At 43.8% G+C, this 17,554-nt stretch overlaps 1 protein-coding gene across 1 annotated transcript in view; it reads left to right on the forward strand.

Annotated features, from left to right (window-relative positions):
- Positions 1 to 1,454: 1,454 nt before the first annotated feature.
- The window catches only part of LOC310933744 (LIM domain-binding protein 3-like), a 38,553-nt gene continuing 22,453 nt past the window's right edge, over positions 1,455 to 17,554 (forward strand). The window contains exons 1-3 of the mRNA XM_083897297.1: positions 1,455 to 1,729; positions 11,293 to 11,444; positions 15,345 to 15,414. Of these exons, the coding sequence (XP_083753423.1) occupies positions 1,634 to 1,729; positions 11,293 to 11,444; positions 15,345 to 15,414 (318 nt within the window). The 5' untranslated portion in view covers positions 1,455 to 1,633. The remainder of the gene's footprint in view (positions 1,730 to 11,292; positions 11,445 to 15,344; positions 15,415 to 17,554) is intronic.

Raw genomic sequence — 17,554 nt, forward strand, 5'->3', positions numbered from 1 at the left:
ATATATATTTGAACTTTGTCACACGTTTTTTTGTTGTTGTTGTTGTTTATTCGTTGCGTTGTTACCGGGCAGATTTCAGTGTTGATGCCTGGCTGAAGGGAACTGCAGCAGTGATGAGGATGATGAGGAGCTGGGATTTGAACCTGTGACCTCGCCACTTAACTCGCGCCCTTTCTGTTTCACTGTTATTTATCGGCGCAAAGATAATGAGATGTTTCTGAGCGACGGCTCTGATTGGCTATGGGGGGGGGGACCCTGAGGGGTGGGATCCTGTACATTAGTGTGGGGGGGGTTAGCGGGACCCTGGACGTTAGTGTTGGGGGCCCCGGGGGGGACCCTGGACATTAGTGTGTGTGTGGGGGGGGGGGCAGGACCCTGGGGGGGGGGGACCCTGGACGTTAGTGTTGGGGGCCCCGGGGGGGACCCTGGACATTAGTGTGTGTGTGGGGGGGGGGGCAGGACCCTGGGGGGGGGGGACCCTGGACGTTAGTGTTGGGGGCCCTGGGGGGGACCCTGGATGTTAGTGTGGCGGGACCCTGGACGTTAGTGTGGGGGGGGGGCAGGACCCTGGGGGGGGGGACCCTGGACGTTAGTGTGGGGGGGGGGGCCGGACCCTGGGGGGAGGACCCTGGACGTTAGTGTTGGGGGCCCTGGGGGGAACCCTGGATGTTAGTGTGGCGGGACCCTGGACGTTAGTGTGGGGGGGGGGGCAGGACCCTGGGGGGGGGACCCTGAGGGGTGGGATCCTGTACATTAGTGTGGGGGGGGTTAGCGGGACCCTGGACGTTAGTGTTGGGGGCCCCGGGGGGGACCCTGGACATTAGTGTGTGTGTGGGGGGGGGGGGCAGGACCCTGGGGGGGGGGGGACCCTGGACGTTAGTGTTGGGGGCCCTGGGGGGGACCCTGGATGTTAGTGTGGCGGGACCCTGGACGTTAGTGTGGGGGGGGGGCAGGACCCTGGGGGGGGGGGACCCTGGACGTTAGTGTGGGGGGGGGGGGCCGGACCCTGGGGGGAGGACCCTGGACGTTAGTGTTGGGGGCCCTGGGGGGAACCCTGGATGTTAGTGTGGCGGGACCCTGGACGTTAGTGTGGGGGGGGGGGGGGGCAGGACCCTGGGGGGGGGACCCTGGACGTTAGTGTGGGTGGCCCCTGTGAAGGGAGGACCCTGGACGTTAGTGTGTGTGTGGGGGGGGGGGGGGCAGGACCCTGGGGGGGGGACCCTGGACAGTGGTGGGGGGGACAGACAGGGTGGACGTTAGATTGTCCCCAAGCATCTGCTGGGTCTATATTAGCCTCGGTGAGTCACGGCGAGCCTCACATACCAGGTTTCCCCTTTCACGCCATATAAGTCCAACCCCCTCAGCCCCGCCTCCCCGCCTCACCCTGCCCCCCCTCACCCCCCCCCCCCCCTCCCACAATGCCACTCACAGTTATCTGAGTCTATTCTTAGGATGTCACTTCAGCTCGTCTGAGCAGGCAGCTCTTCCTCTTCTTCTTCTTCTTCTTCTTCTTGTCGCTCTTTGTCGTCTTTGTGCGTTTGTTTTCTCCACCTTCACGTCCTGCGGTCGCTCAGCTCCTCTCATCACCCGTGTCTCTGTTACAGAAGCGTCTCAGGATCTTTGTTATTGAAGAATGAGTTCGTACACCATCACGCTGCCGGGCCCCGGGCCCTGGGGCTTCAGGATGCAGGGAGGCAAGGACTTCAACATGCCGCTCACCGTCTCCAGGGTAAGACGTCGTCCAGATACTGAGATACAGAGCGCTGAGAGTGAATGAGTGAGTGAATGAGTGAGTGAATGAGTGAATGAATGAGTGAATGAATGAATGGAAGCGCAGTGAAAACACAGGTATAGTCCTTTAAAATGGTGGTTGAGGCTTCTTTTTAAAAGTTTGCTCCTATTACACTGACACCTCGGGAGTTCTGTGAGCGCCCCCTGCTGCTGAGAACCACGCTCAGTGAAAACAAAATGGCCGCCAGCGGAGACGCAAGGAAAAAGTGACGAAAAAGACGATATCTTCAGAATAGACTGATGTTTGTAAACTCACTCACTCTCCCACACCAAAGTCCATAGAGAATATCAGTGATTTTAGCTCACAGGGACACAGGAGCTGCTGGTCCTGTGCTGCCTCGTGTGGTCACTTTGTGTCACTGAGGTCAATCTGAACGAATGATTTTAAAAGCCAAATTATACAAAATCAGTCATTGTAAGTTAGTGATGGAGGCAGCAGTGACACAGAGTGACCACACGAGGCAGCAGTGGATCAACAACTCCTGTGAACTCCTGTGTCTCTGTGATGTTAAAATCACTGGTTTACTCTATGGACTTTGGTGTGGGAGAGTGAGTGGTTTACAAACTTCAGTTTAACACTGAGATAAAGAGGTTTTATTTGCTGAGTCTTTTGAATGAAATCATGTTTTTCAGCTGCAGGGGGCGCTCACAGCACAGTCTGTTCAGGAGGTTTTGTTATTTTTTTTGTCATTTGTCGTAAAAACTGAACTTGGTTTTACTCAAAAGTAGAAATGACTTTATTTTGTTGTTTGTTTATTTACCAGCTCATATTGTTGTTTTGATAATAATCTGTGGTTCACGTGGAGCCTGTCAGGGTGACAGCGCCACCCTGTGGCCGCTCAGTTTGTGGGTGGCGGCTGAGAGTGGAGCAGGTGTTGGTTTCACAGCTTCTTCTCTGTGAATAGACGTTGAGAGGAAAACACTCTGCTTTAATCTGGACCTGAAGACTTATTTTAACGTCTCAAAAACCTCCTCATTCTGCACAGTTTCTGATGTTCTGTCACAAACTCAAATATAAGTGAATAAGTGTGAACGTCTGTGAACGTCTGTGAATACACGTGAACGTCTGTGAATGTCTGAATACATGTGAACGTCTGTGAACATGTGGTAACGTCTGTGAATACGTGTGAATGTCTGCATGAACGTCTGTGAACATGTGGTAACGTCTGTGAATACGTGTGAATGTCTGCATGAACGTCTGTGAACATGTGGTAACGTCTGTGAATACGTGTGAATGTCTGCATGAACGTCTGTGAACATGTGGTAACGTCTGTGAATACGTGTGAATGTCTGCATGAACGTCTGTGAACGTCTGCGTGAATGTCTGTGAACGTATGTGAATGTGTGTGAACGTCTGTGAACGTCTGTGAACATGTGTGAATGCCTGTGAATACGTGTGAACGTCTGTGAATGCGTGTGAACGTCTGTGAATATGTGTGAATGCCTGTGAACGGCTGTAAATATGTGTGAACGTCTGTGAAGGTTTGTGAACGTATGTGAATACATGTGAACGTCTGTGAACACGTGTGAACGTCTGTGAACATGTGTGAATGCCTGTGAAGACGTGTGAACGTCTGTGAATATGTGTGAATGCCTGTGAATACGTGTGAACGTCTGTGAATGCGTGTGAACGTCTGTGAATATGTGTGAATGCCTGTGAACGGCTGTAAATATGTGTGAACGTCTGTGAAGGTTTGTGAACGTATGTGAATACATGTGAACGTCTGTGAACACGTGTGAACGTCTGTGAACATGTGTGAACGTCTGTGAAGGTTTGTGAACGTATGTGAATACATGTGAACGTCTGTGAACACGTGTGAACGTCTGTGAACACGTGTGAACGTCTGTGAAGGTTTGTGAACGTCTGTGAACGTCTGTGAATACGTGTGAACGTCTGTGAACGTGTCAGAAAGTCTGTGAACGGTTCTTCACCAGAGTTCACCTGCAGGTCTACAGAGACCAGCAGAGACCTCCAAACACTGACTCACAGCAACCCAAACCAACCTGGCCTGGCATATGTACTGCAGCATTTCCAAGTCCCTTTTGTGTGGATGAAGACTTGATGATGATGATGATGATGATGATGATGATGATAAAGTTCTGTTTGTGTGTGGATGAAGACCAGAGTGTCACAGCAGCAGAAACAGAGCTGAGTCTGGAGCTGCTGACAAGACCAGGCTGTTTTTAGACTCTGAAGGACACACACACAGACACACACACAGACACACACACACACACACACACACACACACACACACACACACACACACACACACACACATACACACACACACACTCACACACACACACACACTCACAAACACACGTCTTATCAGTTACCTCACATCTACTGTTACACTCTACTGTCGTGTGTGTGTGTGTGTGTGTGTGTGTGTGTGTGTGTGTGTTTCTGTGTGTGTGTGTGAGTGAATAACTTCCAGACACTGATAAATCACACACACCATAAATCTCCAGTCGTTAACATCACAGCTAGCGCCCCCCTCTGGCAGGAAACAACGACGTTATTCACCTCTGTAGACGTTCTGTATATACTTGACAACTCGTCTCTTCTCCGGCCAGGTTCATTATGAAAGTGACAAGCTAACAGGCTAACAAGCTAACAGGCTAACGGGAGAACATTTTAGTGGATCCCCACAGATCCAGAGAGACAAACAGAAGCAATGGATTTAAATCACGGACTCAGACTAGATTGACCAAGATCTGCACAGAAACATAAATTGCTTGACGCACCAATCAGAACACTGGATGTGGGCAATCTGGACCTCTCAGGAATATTAAAGACCAGCTCCTTAATCTGTCAAGATTGGCCAATCACTAATGAAACGTCGTTATGTGACTGTGAGGCACTGCTGGGATTTGAACCCGGGATCTCCTGTTTACGAGACAGGCACTTTGACCAGCTAAGCCACAGCGCCTCCTGTGGCTCATCTCATATTAGACCTACTGCTTCTTCTTCTTCTTCTTCTGGAGGAGGCGCTAAGGCTTCGCTGGTCAAAACAACTATCTCGTAAACAGGAGATCCTTGGTTCAAATCCCAGCACTTCCTGTCATTCAGCTGTAAACAGCAGCAAAGTCATTGCTGACAAATCGTAGTTCAAATCCCAGCAGTGCCTCCCGTTTGTCAGAAATACATATAATTTATGTATATATATTTGCAAGTACAGTTTTACTACATTAAACGTGTAGCTTGTTTGTTAGCATCGTTTGGACCAGCATTCAGAAAAGAAACAAGGCACTGCTGGGATTTGAACCCAGGATCTCCTGTTTACGAGACAGGCACTTTGACCAGCTAAGCCACAGCGCCACCTGTTGAATCGCAGGGTAGGCGTTGTTTTAAAGTCTCAATCATATCTACCGAGCAGCTAGCACAACAGATCACATTCAGACTGATTTTTAAGGTATAAAAACCCACAACCTGTGGCTTAACTGGTCAAAAAGCCAGTCTAGTATACAGGAGATCCTGGGTTCAAATCCCAGCAGAGCTTTATGTTTGTCAAATATATTCAAGTTTGTGAGTAAACGTTTATTTCATTGAAAACGTCATTTGTTTGTTACAGCATTTAAAAAGAGGCAAGGTACTGCTGGGATTTGAACCCAGGATCTCCTGTTTACTAGACAGGCGCTTTAACCAGCTAAGCCACAGCGCCCTCTGTTGCCTGCCTTACGTCAACAAACGCTGTATTTTGGTGACTGGGATTTGAACCCATGATCGCTTCTTAACAAGATAATGAATATGAGCAGAACACAATCTGACTGAAGGTGGCGCTGTGGCTTAGCTGGTCAAATCGCCTGTCTAATAAAGAGGAGCTCCTGGGTTCAAATCCCAGCAGTGCCTTGCCTCTTTTTAAATGCTGTAACAAACTACGCTAACAAACAAATGACAAATTCAATGAAATAAACATTAACTCACAAACTTATATATATTTGACAAACATAAGGCACTGCTGGGATTTGAACCCAGGATCTCCTGTTTACAAGACAGGCGCTTTGACCAGCTAAGCCACAGCGCCTCCTTTTGGCAGAGCTTTGTTTCCTGTATTTATTCCTGCAGTAAATCAGCCTTTTTAATGGAGCTTCAGTGTGATTCTGTGTTTATTCTGTCATTTAGCGATCCTGGGTTCAAATCCCAGCAGTGCCTTTTGGCAGTGTCTATTTGGCAAACAATAGTACAGATGGGTAATAAGTTCCTGTCTGCACAGAGTTGTTTAGGTACTGCTGGGACTTGAACCCAAGATTTTCTGTTTATAGACATTTTGACCAGCTGAAAATGATTCAGTTTGAACGATTTCTTTGTTTTATGGTTTTATATTCACATTAAAGAAGCTGAAAAACACAAGAACGTATCCAATGAGGCGCAAGAAAAGGTCTGTGGGTGTTTTTGTCAGTCAGAGTTTCTTCTGGATTTGGACCAGAACTCAGATCCTGGACCGGTTCCCTGTTGCCGGTCACAGCTCGTTTATTCACGTCCATTAGCCTCATTGAGCAGAAAGGTCAGTGAGATGAGTCAGAGGAAGATAAGAACTGCAGCTCAGTGTCAGAGCACAGTTTAACCTTTATCACTGTGAATCTACAGTCCACTCTCCACTGTCTCTGCTGCTCGCACTCTGGCTCAGTGATTTATCGTAGTTCAAATACCAGCAGTGCCTTCCGTTTGTCATAAATACATATAATATTATTTTGCGAGTAAAATTTTACCACAATAGACGTGTGTAGCTTGTTTGTTAGCATCGTTTGGACCAGCATTCAGAAAAGAAACAAGGCACTGCTGGGATTTGAACCCAGGATCTCCTGTTTACGAGACAGGCACTTTGGCCAGCTAAGCCACAGCGCCCTCTGTTGAATCACAGGGTAGGCGTTTTTTTAAAGTTTCAATCATATCTACCGAGCAGCTTGCTCAACAGATCACATTCAGACTGATTTGTAAAGTAGAGAAACCCACAAGGTGCTGTGGCTTAGCTGGTCAAAGTGCCTGTCTTGTAAACAGGAGATCCTGGGTTCAAATCCCAGAAGTGCCTTATGTTTGTCAAGTTGGTGAGTAAATGTTGTCATTTGTTTGTTAGCGCAGTTTGTAACAGCATTTAAAAAATAGCAAGGCACTGCTGGGATTTGAACCCAGGATCTCCTGTTTACTAGACAGGCACTTTAACCAGCTAAGCCACAGCGCCCTCTGTTGACCGCCACACATATAAACTTTTTTTAACCATGTTTTTTTTACAACTAGAGCAAAACTGATTACATGAAAGTCAACAAACGCTGTATTTTGGTGACTGGGATTTGAACCCACGATCGCTTCTTAAAGAGATAATGAATATGAGCAGAACACGAGCTGACTGAAGGAGGCGCTGTGGCTTAGCTGGTCAAAGTGCCTGTCTTGTAAACATGAGGTGCTGGCTTCAAATCCCAGCAGTGCCCTGTTTCTTTTTAAATGCTGTTTTAAATGACGCGAACAAACAAATAACGTTTAATGTGATAACATTTTACTAACAAATTCCCATAGGATCCGTATCTGACTAACGAAAGGCACTGCTGGGATTTGAACCCAGGATCTCCTGTTTACCAGACAGGTATTTTAACCAGCTCAGCCACAGTGCCCTATGTTGACTGCCTCACAAATCAACTTTCTTCAACCATGTTTTTTTTCATGGAGCAAAACTGATTACATGAAAGTCAACAAACGCTGTATTTTGGTGACTGGGATTTGAACCCATGATCTCTTCTTAAAGAGATAATGAATATGAGCAGAACAAGAGCTGACTGAAGGAAGCTGACACTCTGGCTGTTCCTCCCTCTTCCTGCAGACGATCGACCGTTAATGATAAATTATAAACTTCTCCTGGTTTGAGGTGATTATAATTGTTAGTTGGAAGGCAGCGAGTGTTTCTCTGGTCGGCTCTGGTTTGATTTGAGTCCCTGAGAAGTCGGGGAAAAACTGAAATTATCTGAAATTATCTTAGATTGCCGTTGTTAGCTATAGCAGTTGATAACTTTGTTGGCTTGTACAACTCAGATATAACCTGTAGGCACTGCTGGGATTTGAACCCAGGATCTCCTGTTTACAAGACAGGTGCTTTGACCAGCTAAGCCACAGCGCCTCTGTGTGGCCGAGACGACCTAGAGGTTACAGCTAAAAGCTATGAACATCGCAAGTTGGCGGTCAGATCTCAGAGTCACGTCATCTTTAAGATTACCGTGTTCCTGACAGGTTAGATAAAGACAAATCTCTATCGTTAGCAAAAACAGTTGATAAAAAAAGGGCAGCAGGTTACTTGTTCTATGGGCGAAGATCAAGGACCAGCAAGAGCAGTGATCGTGGAGTTGTTGAGGTTAATTCAGTTATCCAGATCAGACGACACCTGGAGCTCAACAAGTGTTTGCTCAAAAGGCACTGCTGGGATTTGAACCCAGGATCTCCTGTTTACGAGACAGGCACTTTGACCGGCTAAGCCACAGCGCCTCTGTGTGGGGAGGTGAAAACACACCGTCATGTTTTCAGAATAGTTTAGCAGACGTGTCGCTTTTATTAATCCAGAGCGGTTGTCGATGCTGCATCAAACCCAACATCAGTCACAAACTCAACATCAAACCCCCCCAAACCAAACCCTAATTCCAATCCTAACCCCAACATCAACCCCAATCCTAACCCCACCATCAACCCCCAACCCAAACCCTAATCCCAACACCAACATAAAACCTCAAGATCAACCCCAAACTCATCATGATCCTCAACATAAACCCTAATCCCAACCCCATCATCAACCCCAATCCCAACACCAGTCCCAACCCCACATTTATCATGATCCTCAACATAAATCCTAATCCCAAACTTGCATCAACCCCAAAATAAACCCCAATCCCAACCCCAAAATCAACCCCAATCCCAACCCCAATCCCGTCATCAACCCCAACATAAAACCCCAAGATCAACCCCAATCCCAACCCTAATCCCAACCCCAACCCCAACCCCAATCCCAACCCCAATCCCAACCCCGTCATCAACCCCAACATAAAACCCCAAGATCAACCCCAACCCCAATCCCAACCCCATCATCAACCCCAACATAAAACCCCAAAATCAACCCCAATCCCAACCCTAATCCCAACCCCATCATAAACCCTAATCCCAATCCCGTCATCAACCCCAACATAAAACCCCAATCCCAACCCTAATCCCAACCCCAAGATCAACCCCAATCCCAACACCAAACATATCATGATCCTCAACATAAACCCTAATCCCAAACCCATCATCAACCAAAGCTACAACACAGCAAAACACTGGGTGTCTCTATATCCATGAATAGCAGCAGGGGGCGGTATAAGGACCATATATGTGTGATGTCTGTAATTCTGCTGAGTTGAGCCACATTAACATGTTTAATATAACGTGTTGCCTCCCGTTATTTAAAAGAATAAACTGTGTACGTGCTGTGACTGAACATCAGCCTGAATCCGTCGTCTTTAAACTAATAAACAGCTCAGTTAAAATCACACTCGCTTGTTTTGCTCTTTAAAGCCTGATCCAGTGATTTGGACCAATCCTGATCTCAGATATGGAGTTAGCTCATTCTTACTTTGACCACCTCCTGTCTCACCCTCCACTCTGGGCTCAGAGGTCAGAGGTCAGAGGTCACAGTGCTATAAAAAGTCCAGAGGACAGAAATAGAGGGATGGAGCAGCAGTGGTGGGAAAGCGGGGGATTGTTGGGTGTAAATAGAGCGAGAGTTCAGGATTCAGAGGAGTTAGTGATGTATGAACAGCTGTTCTGGGTTTAACGCTCACACATGAACACTTGTGTTTGTGGCGCCAACAGAGGCCTCGGGTTTACACAGGGTTTCGCTAAAATTAGCATGTTTGGCCAGGATTGATGAAACCAAGGAAGTGGGAGGAGTCAAATAAAGAAAGATGATTAACAACATTATGACGGTTTTACTGAGTGAAAATGAGACAACTTCACTACAACGTTTTCTTTTACTCAGATTTTTCCTTTAATTTTCATTGATACGGTCTGAATGTCAGATGACTGGCAGATGATGGAGGCACTGTTGGGATTTGAACCCAGGACCTCCTGATTATAAGACAGAAACAGCGCCTCCCTGTGGCAGTGTTCACTTCAATGTTAGAACTCAAACGCTGAAGTTAGGTGTGAGTGACATCTCCGAGGTGACGAGGTTCCTGCGACGTCGAGAAACAAAAGCCCGTGAACGTTTGGGTTAACGTTTGTTAGCCATGCTAGCAAAGATCTTTTCTCTGGTAATCACTGCTTTGATTTGTGTTCCTGAGAAGTTGGAAAAGGAACTTGGGCTCAAACTATCTTGGATTAGCTGAATAAGTTCATGTGAAGACTTGCCTTCCAACTACATTACCACAGCGCCTCCTTCTGTCCATTTGTTTTCTGCTCATATAGAACTTCCTGTTTTCATAGAGTCATTACCCAATGTAACATTTAGGCACTGCTGGGATTTGAACCCAGGATCTCCTGTTTACTAGACAGGCACTTTGACCAGCTAAGCCACAGCGCCTCCTTCTGTCAGATTCTGTTCTGTTCATATTCATTATCTTGTTAAGAAGCAACAGGAGATCCTGGGTTCAAATCCCAGCAGTGCCTTGCTACTTTTTAAATGCTGTTACAAACTATGCTAACACATATCACATATTTCATGGAAAAAACGTTAACTCACAAACTTATATATATTTGACAAACATAAGGCACTGCTGGGATTTGAACCCAGGATCTCCTGTTTACTAGACAGGCGCTTTGACCAGCTAAGCCACAGCGCCACTGTGTGGCTGTGTCAGTTCAGGTCGTGTGGTTCTCTCTCTGGATTAAATCAGCTCAGATTTAATCACCTGAGTGTTCAGACGTTTAAACGATGAAGCTGTCGATTCTTTCTTTTTCCATTTGATTGATTGTTTCATGGAAAAACGATTAAAAGGTGTTCAGTGACCTGTGGTGAGTGTTAGCGGTGAAACATATCACACAGGATTAAAGAGGACACAACAGTCCAGTCCTGGTCCAGGTTCTCACTGCCCTGCACTGGTTCCCAAAGCCTGGGTCAGGACCCTCAGACGGGTCACAAGAGATTTCACTGAGGTCTCCAAACAAATTCGCTGAACTTTCCCAAACGTTCAGTCAAAATTAGCATGAAGAACACACAACGTTGTTTATCTGGGAAAAACAGATCCAGAACTCTGGCTTCAGTGGCATAACATGGCTCTAAGCCTCGCGCGACACTGCCCCCTATAGGCTTGGCATGTTCATGTACGATAGCGCTCAGTGCTCACGTTCTCTGAAAATGATCTGGTGTCTACGATATTATGATAAATGTCGCAGGAAAAACATGTCAAACGAGTCACGAACCATGAAGGATTCAAGTGACTCAGCGTCTGGAACCTTCAGGATCCTCAGGACCAGATCTGAGGAACGCTGAGTTAAAGGTTCTTTGGAGGAAACGCTGAGTCTTTGTGTCTTTGTGTCTTCAGATCAGTCCGGGCAGTAAAGCAGCTCAGGGAAACCTGATCCAGGGCGACGTGATCCTCGCCATCGACGGCGTCAGCACTGATGGGATGACTCACCTGGAGGCGCAGAACAAGATCAAGATGGCCAACTACAACCTGGCGCTCACCATGACCAAGTAAGAGCTGGCTTCACGTAGTGGTTTTACGAGGTTCTGACACATGGACGTTTGGGTTAGCGATGCTAGTCCAAACATTTTCTGAGATGGTTCAATAGCATCAGCAACGACCTTTTCTCTGGTAATCACTGCTTTGATCTGAGTTCCTGAGAAGTTGGAAAAGGAACATGAGCTCAAACTATCTTGGGCTCAAACTATCTTGGATTAGCTGAAAAAGTTCCAGTGAAGACTTGCCTTCCAACAGCGCCTCCTTCTGTCCATTTGTTTTCTGCTCATATACATGTTCCTGTTTTTATAGAGTCATTAATCAGTGTAATATTTAGCCGCTGCTGGGATTTGAACCCATGATTTCTAAGCCACAGCGACCTCTATGTGGCCGGGCAAGTACATTTTCACAGTAATTTAATCTGACGGCGGGAAGACTTACATAACATTATCTGATTTAAGGAAGCAGGTGGCGCCGCTGCTGAGACAAATTTATGTCAATTTGGACAAAACATCGGACAGAAGATCCCGATTTTTCTCTTCCATCAAACTGCTGCAAACAAAAGACTCTCGTGATGTGAAAATTCACAACAAAGACTCACTGTTGGGATTTGAACCCAGGACCTTATGTTAACTAGACAGACACTTTGATCAGCTAAGCCACAGCACCCCCTGCTGTCCATATGTTTTCTGCTCATATTCAGCTAAATGTATCTTTGTCTTGTTAAGAAGCGATCATGGGTTCAAATCCCACTAAAATACAGTTTTTGTTGACTTTGATTTAAACAGTTCTGCTCCAGTTGTAGAAAACACGGTTAAGAAAAGTTGATTTGTAAAGCAGTAAATGATAATAATCTAATGTCTAATAAACAGGAGGTCTTGGGTTCACATCCCAGCAGTGCCTAGTCGCTTTTTAACGCTAACAAAGAACTAGCATGTTTGATCCGATAATAAATATCAGATAGATTTCTGACAAATGGAAGGCACTGCTGGGATTTGAACCCAGGATCTCCTGTTTACAAGACAGGCGCTTTGACCAGCTAAGCCACAGCGCCTCTGTGCGGACACTCGCGAATCATTAAAGAATTTTACAGCTCGTATTAAATCTTTGAATGTGTAAAAGAGGTTTGAGAAATTATGCTAATTTATTCTTTGCTCCATGCTACAATACCCATTCATCTTCCAGGCATTAGCATAGCCGTTAGCATTATGTAGGAATCCCCATTAGCCATTGTTAGCTCAAAACGCTGTTTTTTGCTCACAGTGTCAGTGTTCTAAACTAAAAGTATATTTTCAGATTACAGTTAGCAGGCAGAACCTGTGTGTTTGTAAGGCTCTGCTGGGATTTGAACCCAGGACCCAGGAGGTCAATGCAGGAGGACAAACGCACAGGTTGACCGTGTGAAAACAGCAGGGACAGGAAGTGGGCGTGGCCAGTTACATGTTGTTTTACAAACAGACTTGAAATGAGTTTAGAGAACGACGGTCGACGTTCACTGAAGCTTCGTGATTAGAATCAGAGGAAACGATGAAGGTGAGACGCTGATGTCATGTGACTTTACAACGCGGTGAGACAGGAAGTACACGCACACACACGCACACACACACACACATACACACACACATAAATGTATAAAAACTGTCCGTACGTCTGTGTATAATTGTTTTAAAAACCAGAGGAAAACAGTTTTATTTGTACTTCGTGTTATTTACCGAGAATATATATGATATTTTTGACCAGCAGGGGGCAGAAAATTTCAACATGGAAATTTATGTGGAATTGTTGTCGGACGAAAATACCGGAGTCTAATTAATAACTCAACTCTGACATTTCCAAGATTTCTGCCTTTATATTTTTTCATCGTACACACGTTACGTTATTTTTTAATCGCACACAAGTTACGTTATTTTTAATCGCACCCACGTTACGTTTTTTTTTTAATCTCACACATCTCGTTATGTAATTTTTAAATTGCACACATGCTGTTACATTTTTGTTTAATCATACACATTATTTTTTAATCGCACCCACGTTACGTTATTTTTTCATCGCACACGTTACGTCATTTTTTTATCCCACACGCGTTACGTTATTTTGAATCGCACACATGTCATTACGTTATTTTTCAATCACACGTTACATTATTTTTTAATCACACACGTTATGATATTTTATAATCGCACACATGTAACGTTATTTTTTAACTGCACACGTTACGTTATTTTTTAACTGCACACGTTACGTTATTTTTTAATCGCACACGTAACGTTATTTTTTAATCGCACACATTACGTTATTTCTTAATCGCACGTTGTTATGTTATTTTCTAATCGCACACGTTACGTCATTTTTTTATCGCACACGCGTTACGTTATTTTCTAATCGCATACATATTCCGTTCGTTTTCAATTGTACACACGTTACGTTATTTTTCTGGGTGCAAAATACATGATGAGCATTTTATAAACTGCTATAGCTAACTATATCTAGTCCATGATATATTTAATTAAAACAATTTTTTACGACTCACCGGGAACGGGTTCAAATCCAAGTTGCGAATATTGACTTACGATAAATGTAACATCGTCTGATGTTGATTCACAAACTCTGTTTCCTTCCTTTTCTTCAGAAACACAGTATTTTGTCACAGTTTTGTTACTGAACGACTTTCACTGTGGATTTTATTGACATTTCCTGTGTTGGCGTTTCCTTTGAGGACTTTTCCTTTGTTGTGATTCACAGTTTCTCTATTATTCCTCGACCTTGATGCTCTTAAGAGACGCTGAACGTCTCTTTTCTTCTTCACGTCTCTGAAGGAGATTGTTGTGTTGACACAGATTCAGTGTTTGTTGTCTCCTCTGTTTGTCCTGCTGTTGACGAGTAAACAGAGTGTTTCCACCGTAGTGACCCACATACTGAATGGATTTCATGGATAAAAAAAATCTAACTGATCCTTTAATGCACTCTGGTTTCACCTTTACATAACAATGTCCTCAATAAATAAATATATACATATGTTAAGTTTGGATTAAGCTGAGATTAAATAGAGAAATAGCTTCACAACATCATCATTTTCATTTTTCTTTCTTTACTTCAATAATAATCTATCACCTAACTGTCCGTACGTCTGTATAATTGTTTTAAAAACCTGAGGAAAACTGTTTTATTTGTACTTTGTGTTATTTACAGAGAACGTCAAAGGATAAAAATGTGGCTTTTAATCGCACCCACGTTACATTATTTTTTAATTGCACGCATTACGTTATTTTTTAATCGCACACGTTACGTTATTTTTTAATCGCACACACGTTACCTTATTTTTTAATCGCACGAATTACGTTATTTTTTAATCGCACCCACGTTACGTTATTTTTTAATCGCACGCATTACGTTATTTTTTAATCGCACCCACGTTACGTTATTTTTTAACCGCACACATGTTACGTTATTTTTTAATCGCACCCACGTTACATTATTTTTTAATTGCACGTGTTACGTTATTTTTTAATCACACACACGTTACGTTATTTTTTAATTGCACGCATTACATTATTTTTTAATCGCACACACGTTACATTATTTTTTAATCGCACACACGTTAGGTTATTTTTTATTCGCACACACGTTACGTTATTTTTTAATCGCACCCACGTTACATTATTTTTTAATCGCACGTGTTACGTTATTTTTTAATCGCACACACGTTACGTTATTTTTTAATCGCACACATTAAGTTATTTTTTAATCGCACCCACGTTACTTACTGACTTTGATGTGGGAGAGTGAAAACATATTTTATCCACTTCATAGTGAACCCAGCTGATATAATCTATCTCTTATCTATGTAGATAGATTATAATAATCTATAATATATATGATCAAACCGTTTTATTCCACTTTTCTCTTCTGCGCAGGTCAAAACGTCCCATTATGATGCCGCCATCGAGAATGGACATCGGCATTCCCCTCATCCGCCACCCACAGGTAACCATTACCCATCATGCATTTCTGCTGCAGCAACACACAGATCTCTGAAGGTGAAAGACCTTTGAAGGTTTAAGTGAGGACCAGGTCTGAGTGAGGACCAGGTCTGTGTGAGGACCAGGTCTGTGTGAGGACCAGGTCTGAGTGAGGACCAGGTCTGAGTGAGGACCAGGTCTGTGAGGACCAGGTCTGAGTGAGGACCAGGTCTGTGAGGACCAGGTCTGTGTGAGGACCAGGTCTGAGTGAGGATCTGGTCTGAGTGAGGAACAGGTCTGAGTGAGGACCAGGTCTGTGTGAGGACCAGGTCTGAGTGAGGACCAGGTCTGAGTGAGGACCAGGTCTGTGAGGACCAGGTCTGTGTGAGGACCAGGTCTGAGTGAGGATCTGGTCTGAGTGAGGAACAGGTCTGAGTGAGGACCAGGTCTCTGTGAGGACCAGGTCTGAGTGAGGACACAGACTCAAAATTAACTTTAAAATAATAATAAAATAAGAATGTGCTTCGTTCTCTGGACAAAAGTGTGTCTGACGCGTGTCACACTGCTGCCTCCTTGTGGCCACAGGAGGAAGGACAACAACATGGTTGTAATGTATTTATACATATATATCTATATATATATGTGTATATATATTCATATATATATATGTATGTATATATATATATGTATATATGTATGTATATATGTATATATATATATATGTGTATATATGTATATGTATATTTATGTAGATATACATAAATATATATATGTATATATGTGTATATATATATGTATATGTATATATGTATATCTATATATATATGTGTATATATGTATATATATATGTGTATATGTATATCTATATATGTATATATATGTGTATATATATATACATATACACATATATATATATATACATATATATATACACATATATATACATATACACATATATGTATATATATACATATATATATACACATATATATATATACATACATATATATGTGTATATATATATGTATATATGTGTATGTGTATATGTATATATATGTATATCTATATATGTATATATATGTGTATATATGTATATGTATATATGCACATATATATGTGTATATATATATATGTTTATATATATATATGTGTATATATGATTTGCGCCACAAATTTATAAAAAAATAAGTTGAATTTTAGTTTTTTTTGGAGCTGAGTGACAACGTTTACATGAATAATTATCACTAATATCTGCATATAATCTTTGAAATAAACGTAATATTTGAGCATTTTACGTTTTATCAGGCTTTTATTTTGACAGGTTTGTTAATTTGAAGGTAAAATTCCACAGTAAAGTCTGATTCCCCTCCCTCACCCTCACCCTCCTCCTCCTGAAGCCTGAGTCACTGCAGGTCAACGGCCGCCTGTCGGCCTGCAGTGCCTCCTCCGCGCCTGCAGAGGCAGCAGCAGCAGCAGTGGGGGCGATGAGCCCCGCAGAGAAGCAGCAGTACAACTCCCCCATCGGCCTGTACTCAGACGACACTCTGAGGGAGATGGCGGCGATTCAGGGAGGTCGGGCGGCCGGGTACGTAGAGACGACGGCGAAGCTCGTGGAGGTGGAGCCACAATTTAGACACAGAGAAGAAGAAGAAGAAGAGAATCTGTCTGCCCCCTGCTGGTCGGTGTTAGTTAGCTCCTTAAAGGGATAGTTGGGCGCGGCTGTAAAACCATAAAAAACAGTGACTCAGCGAATAAAAGTTTGAGTCTACGACATCTTTAGAACACGTTCACGTCTTTATCTGCACTGTGAGACAGACTTTAACAACAGGAAACTGAAGTTTGTAAACCACTCACTCTCCCACACCAAAGTTCATAGAGAAAATCTGTGATTTTAGCTCACGGTGGACACAGGAGCTGCTGGTCTACTGCTGCCTCGTGTGGAGACTTTGTGTCACTGATGTAAATATAAATTAAGATTTACAAAGGCCGAAGTAACAAAATAAGACGTCTTAACTCAGTGATGGAGGCAGCAGTGGATCAACAACTCCTGTGAACTCCTGTGTGTACGTGATGTTAAAATCACTGATTTTCTCTATGGGCTTTGGTGTGGGAGAGTGAGTAACTTTGGTGTGGGAGAGTGAGTGGTTTATAAACTTCAGTTTCCT

Source organism: Microchirus variegatus (genome assembly GCF_963457635.1).
Source record: "Microchirus variegatus genome assembly, chromosome: 11".
NCBI lineage: Eukaryota > Metazoa > Chordata > Actinopteri > Pleuronectiformes > Soleidae > Microchirus > Microchirus variegatus.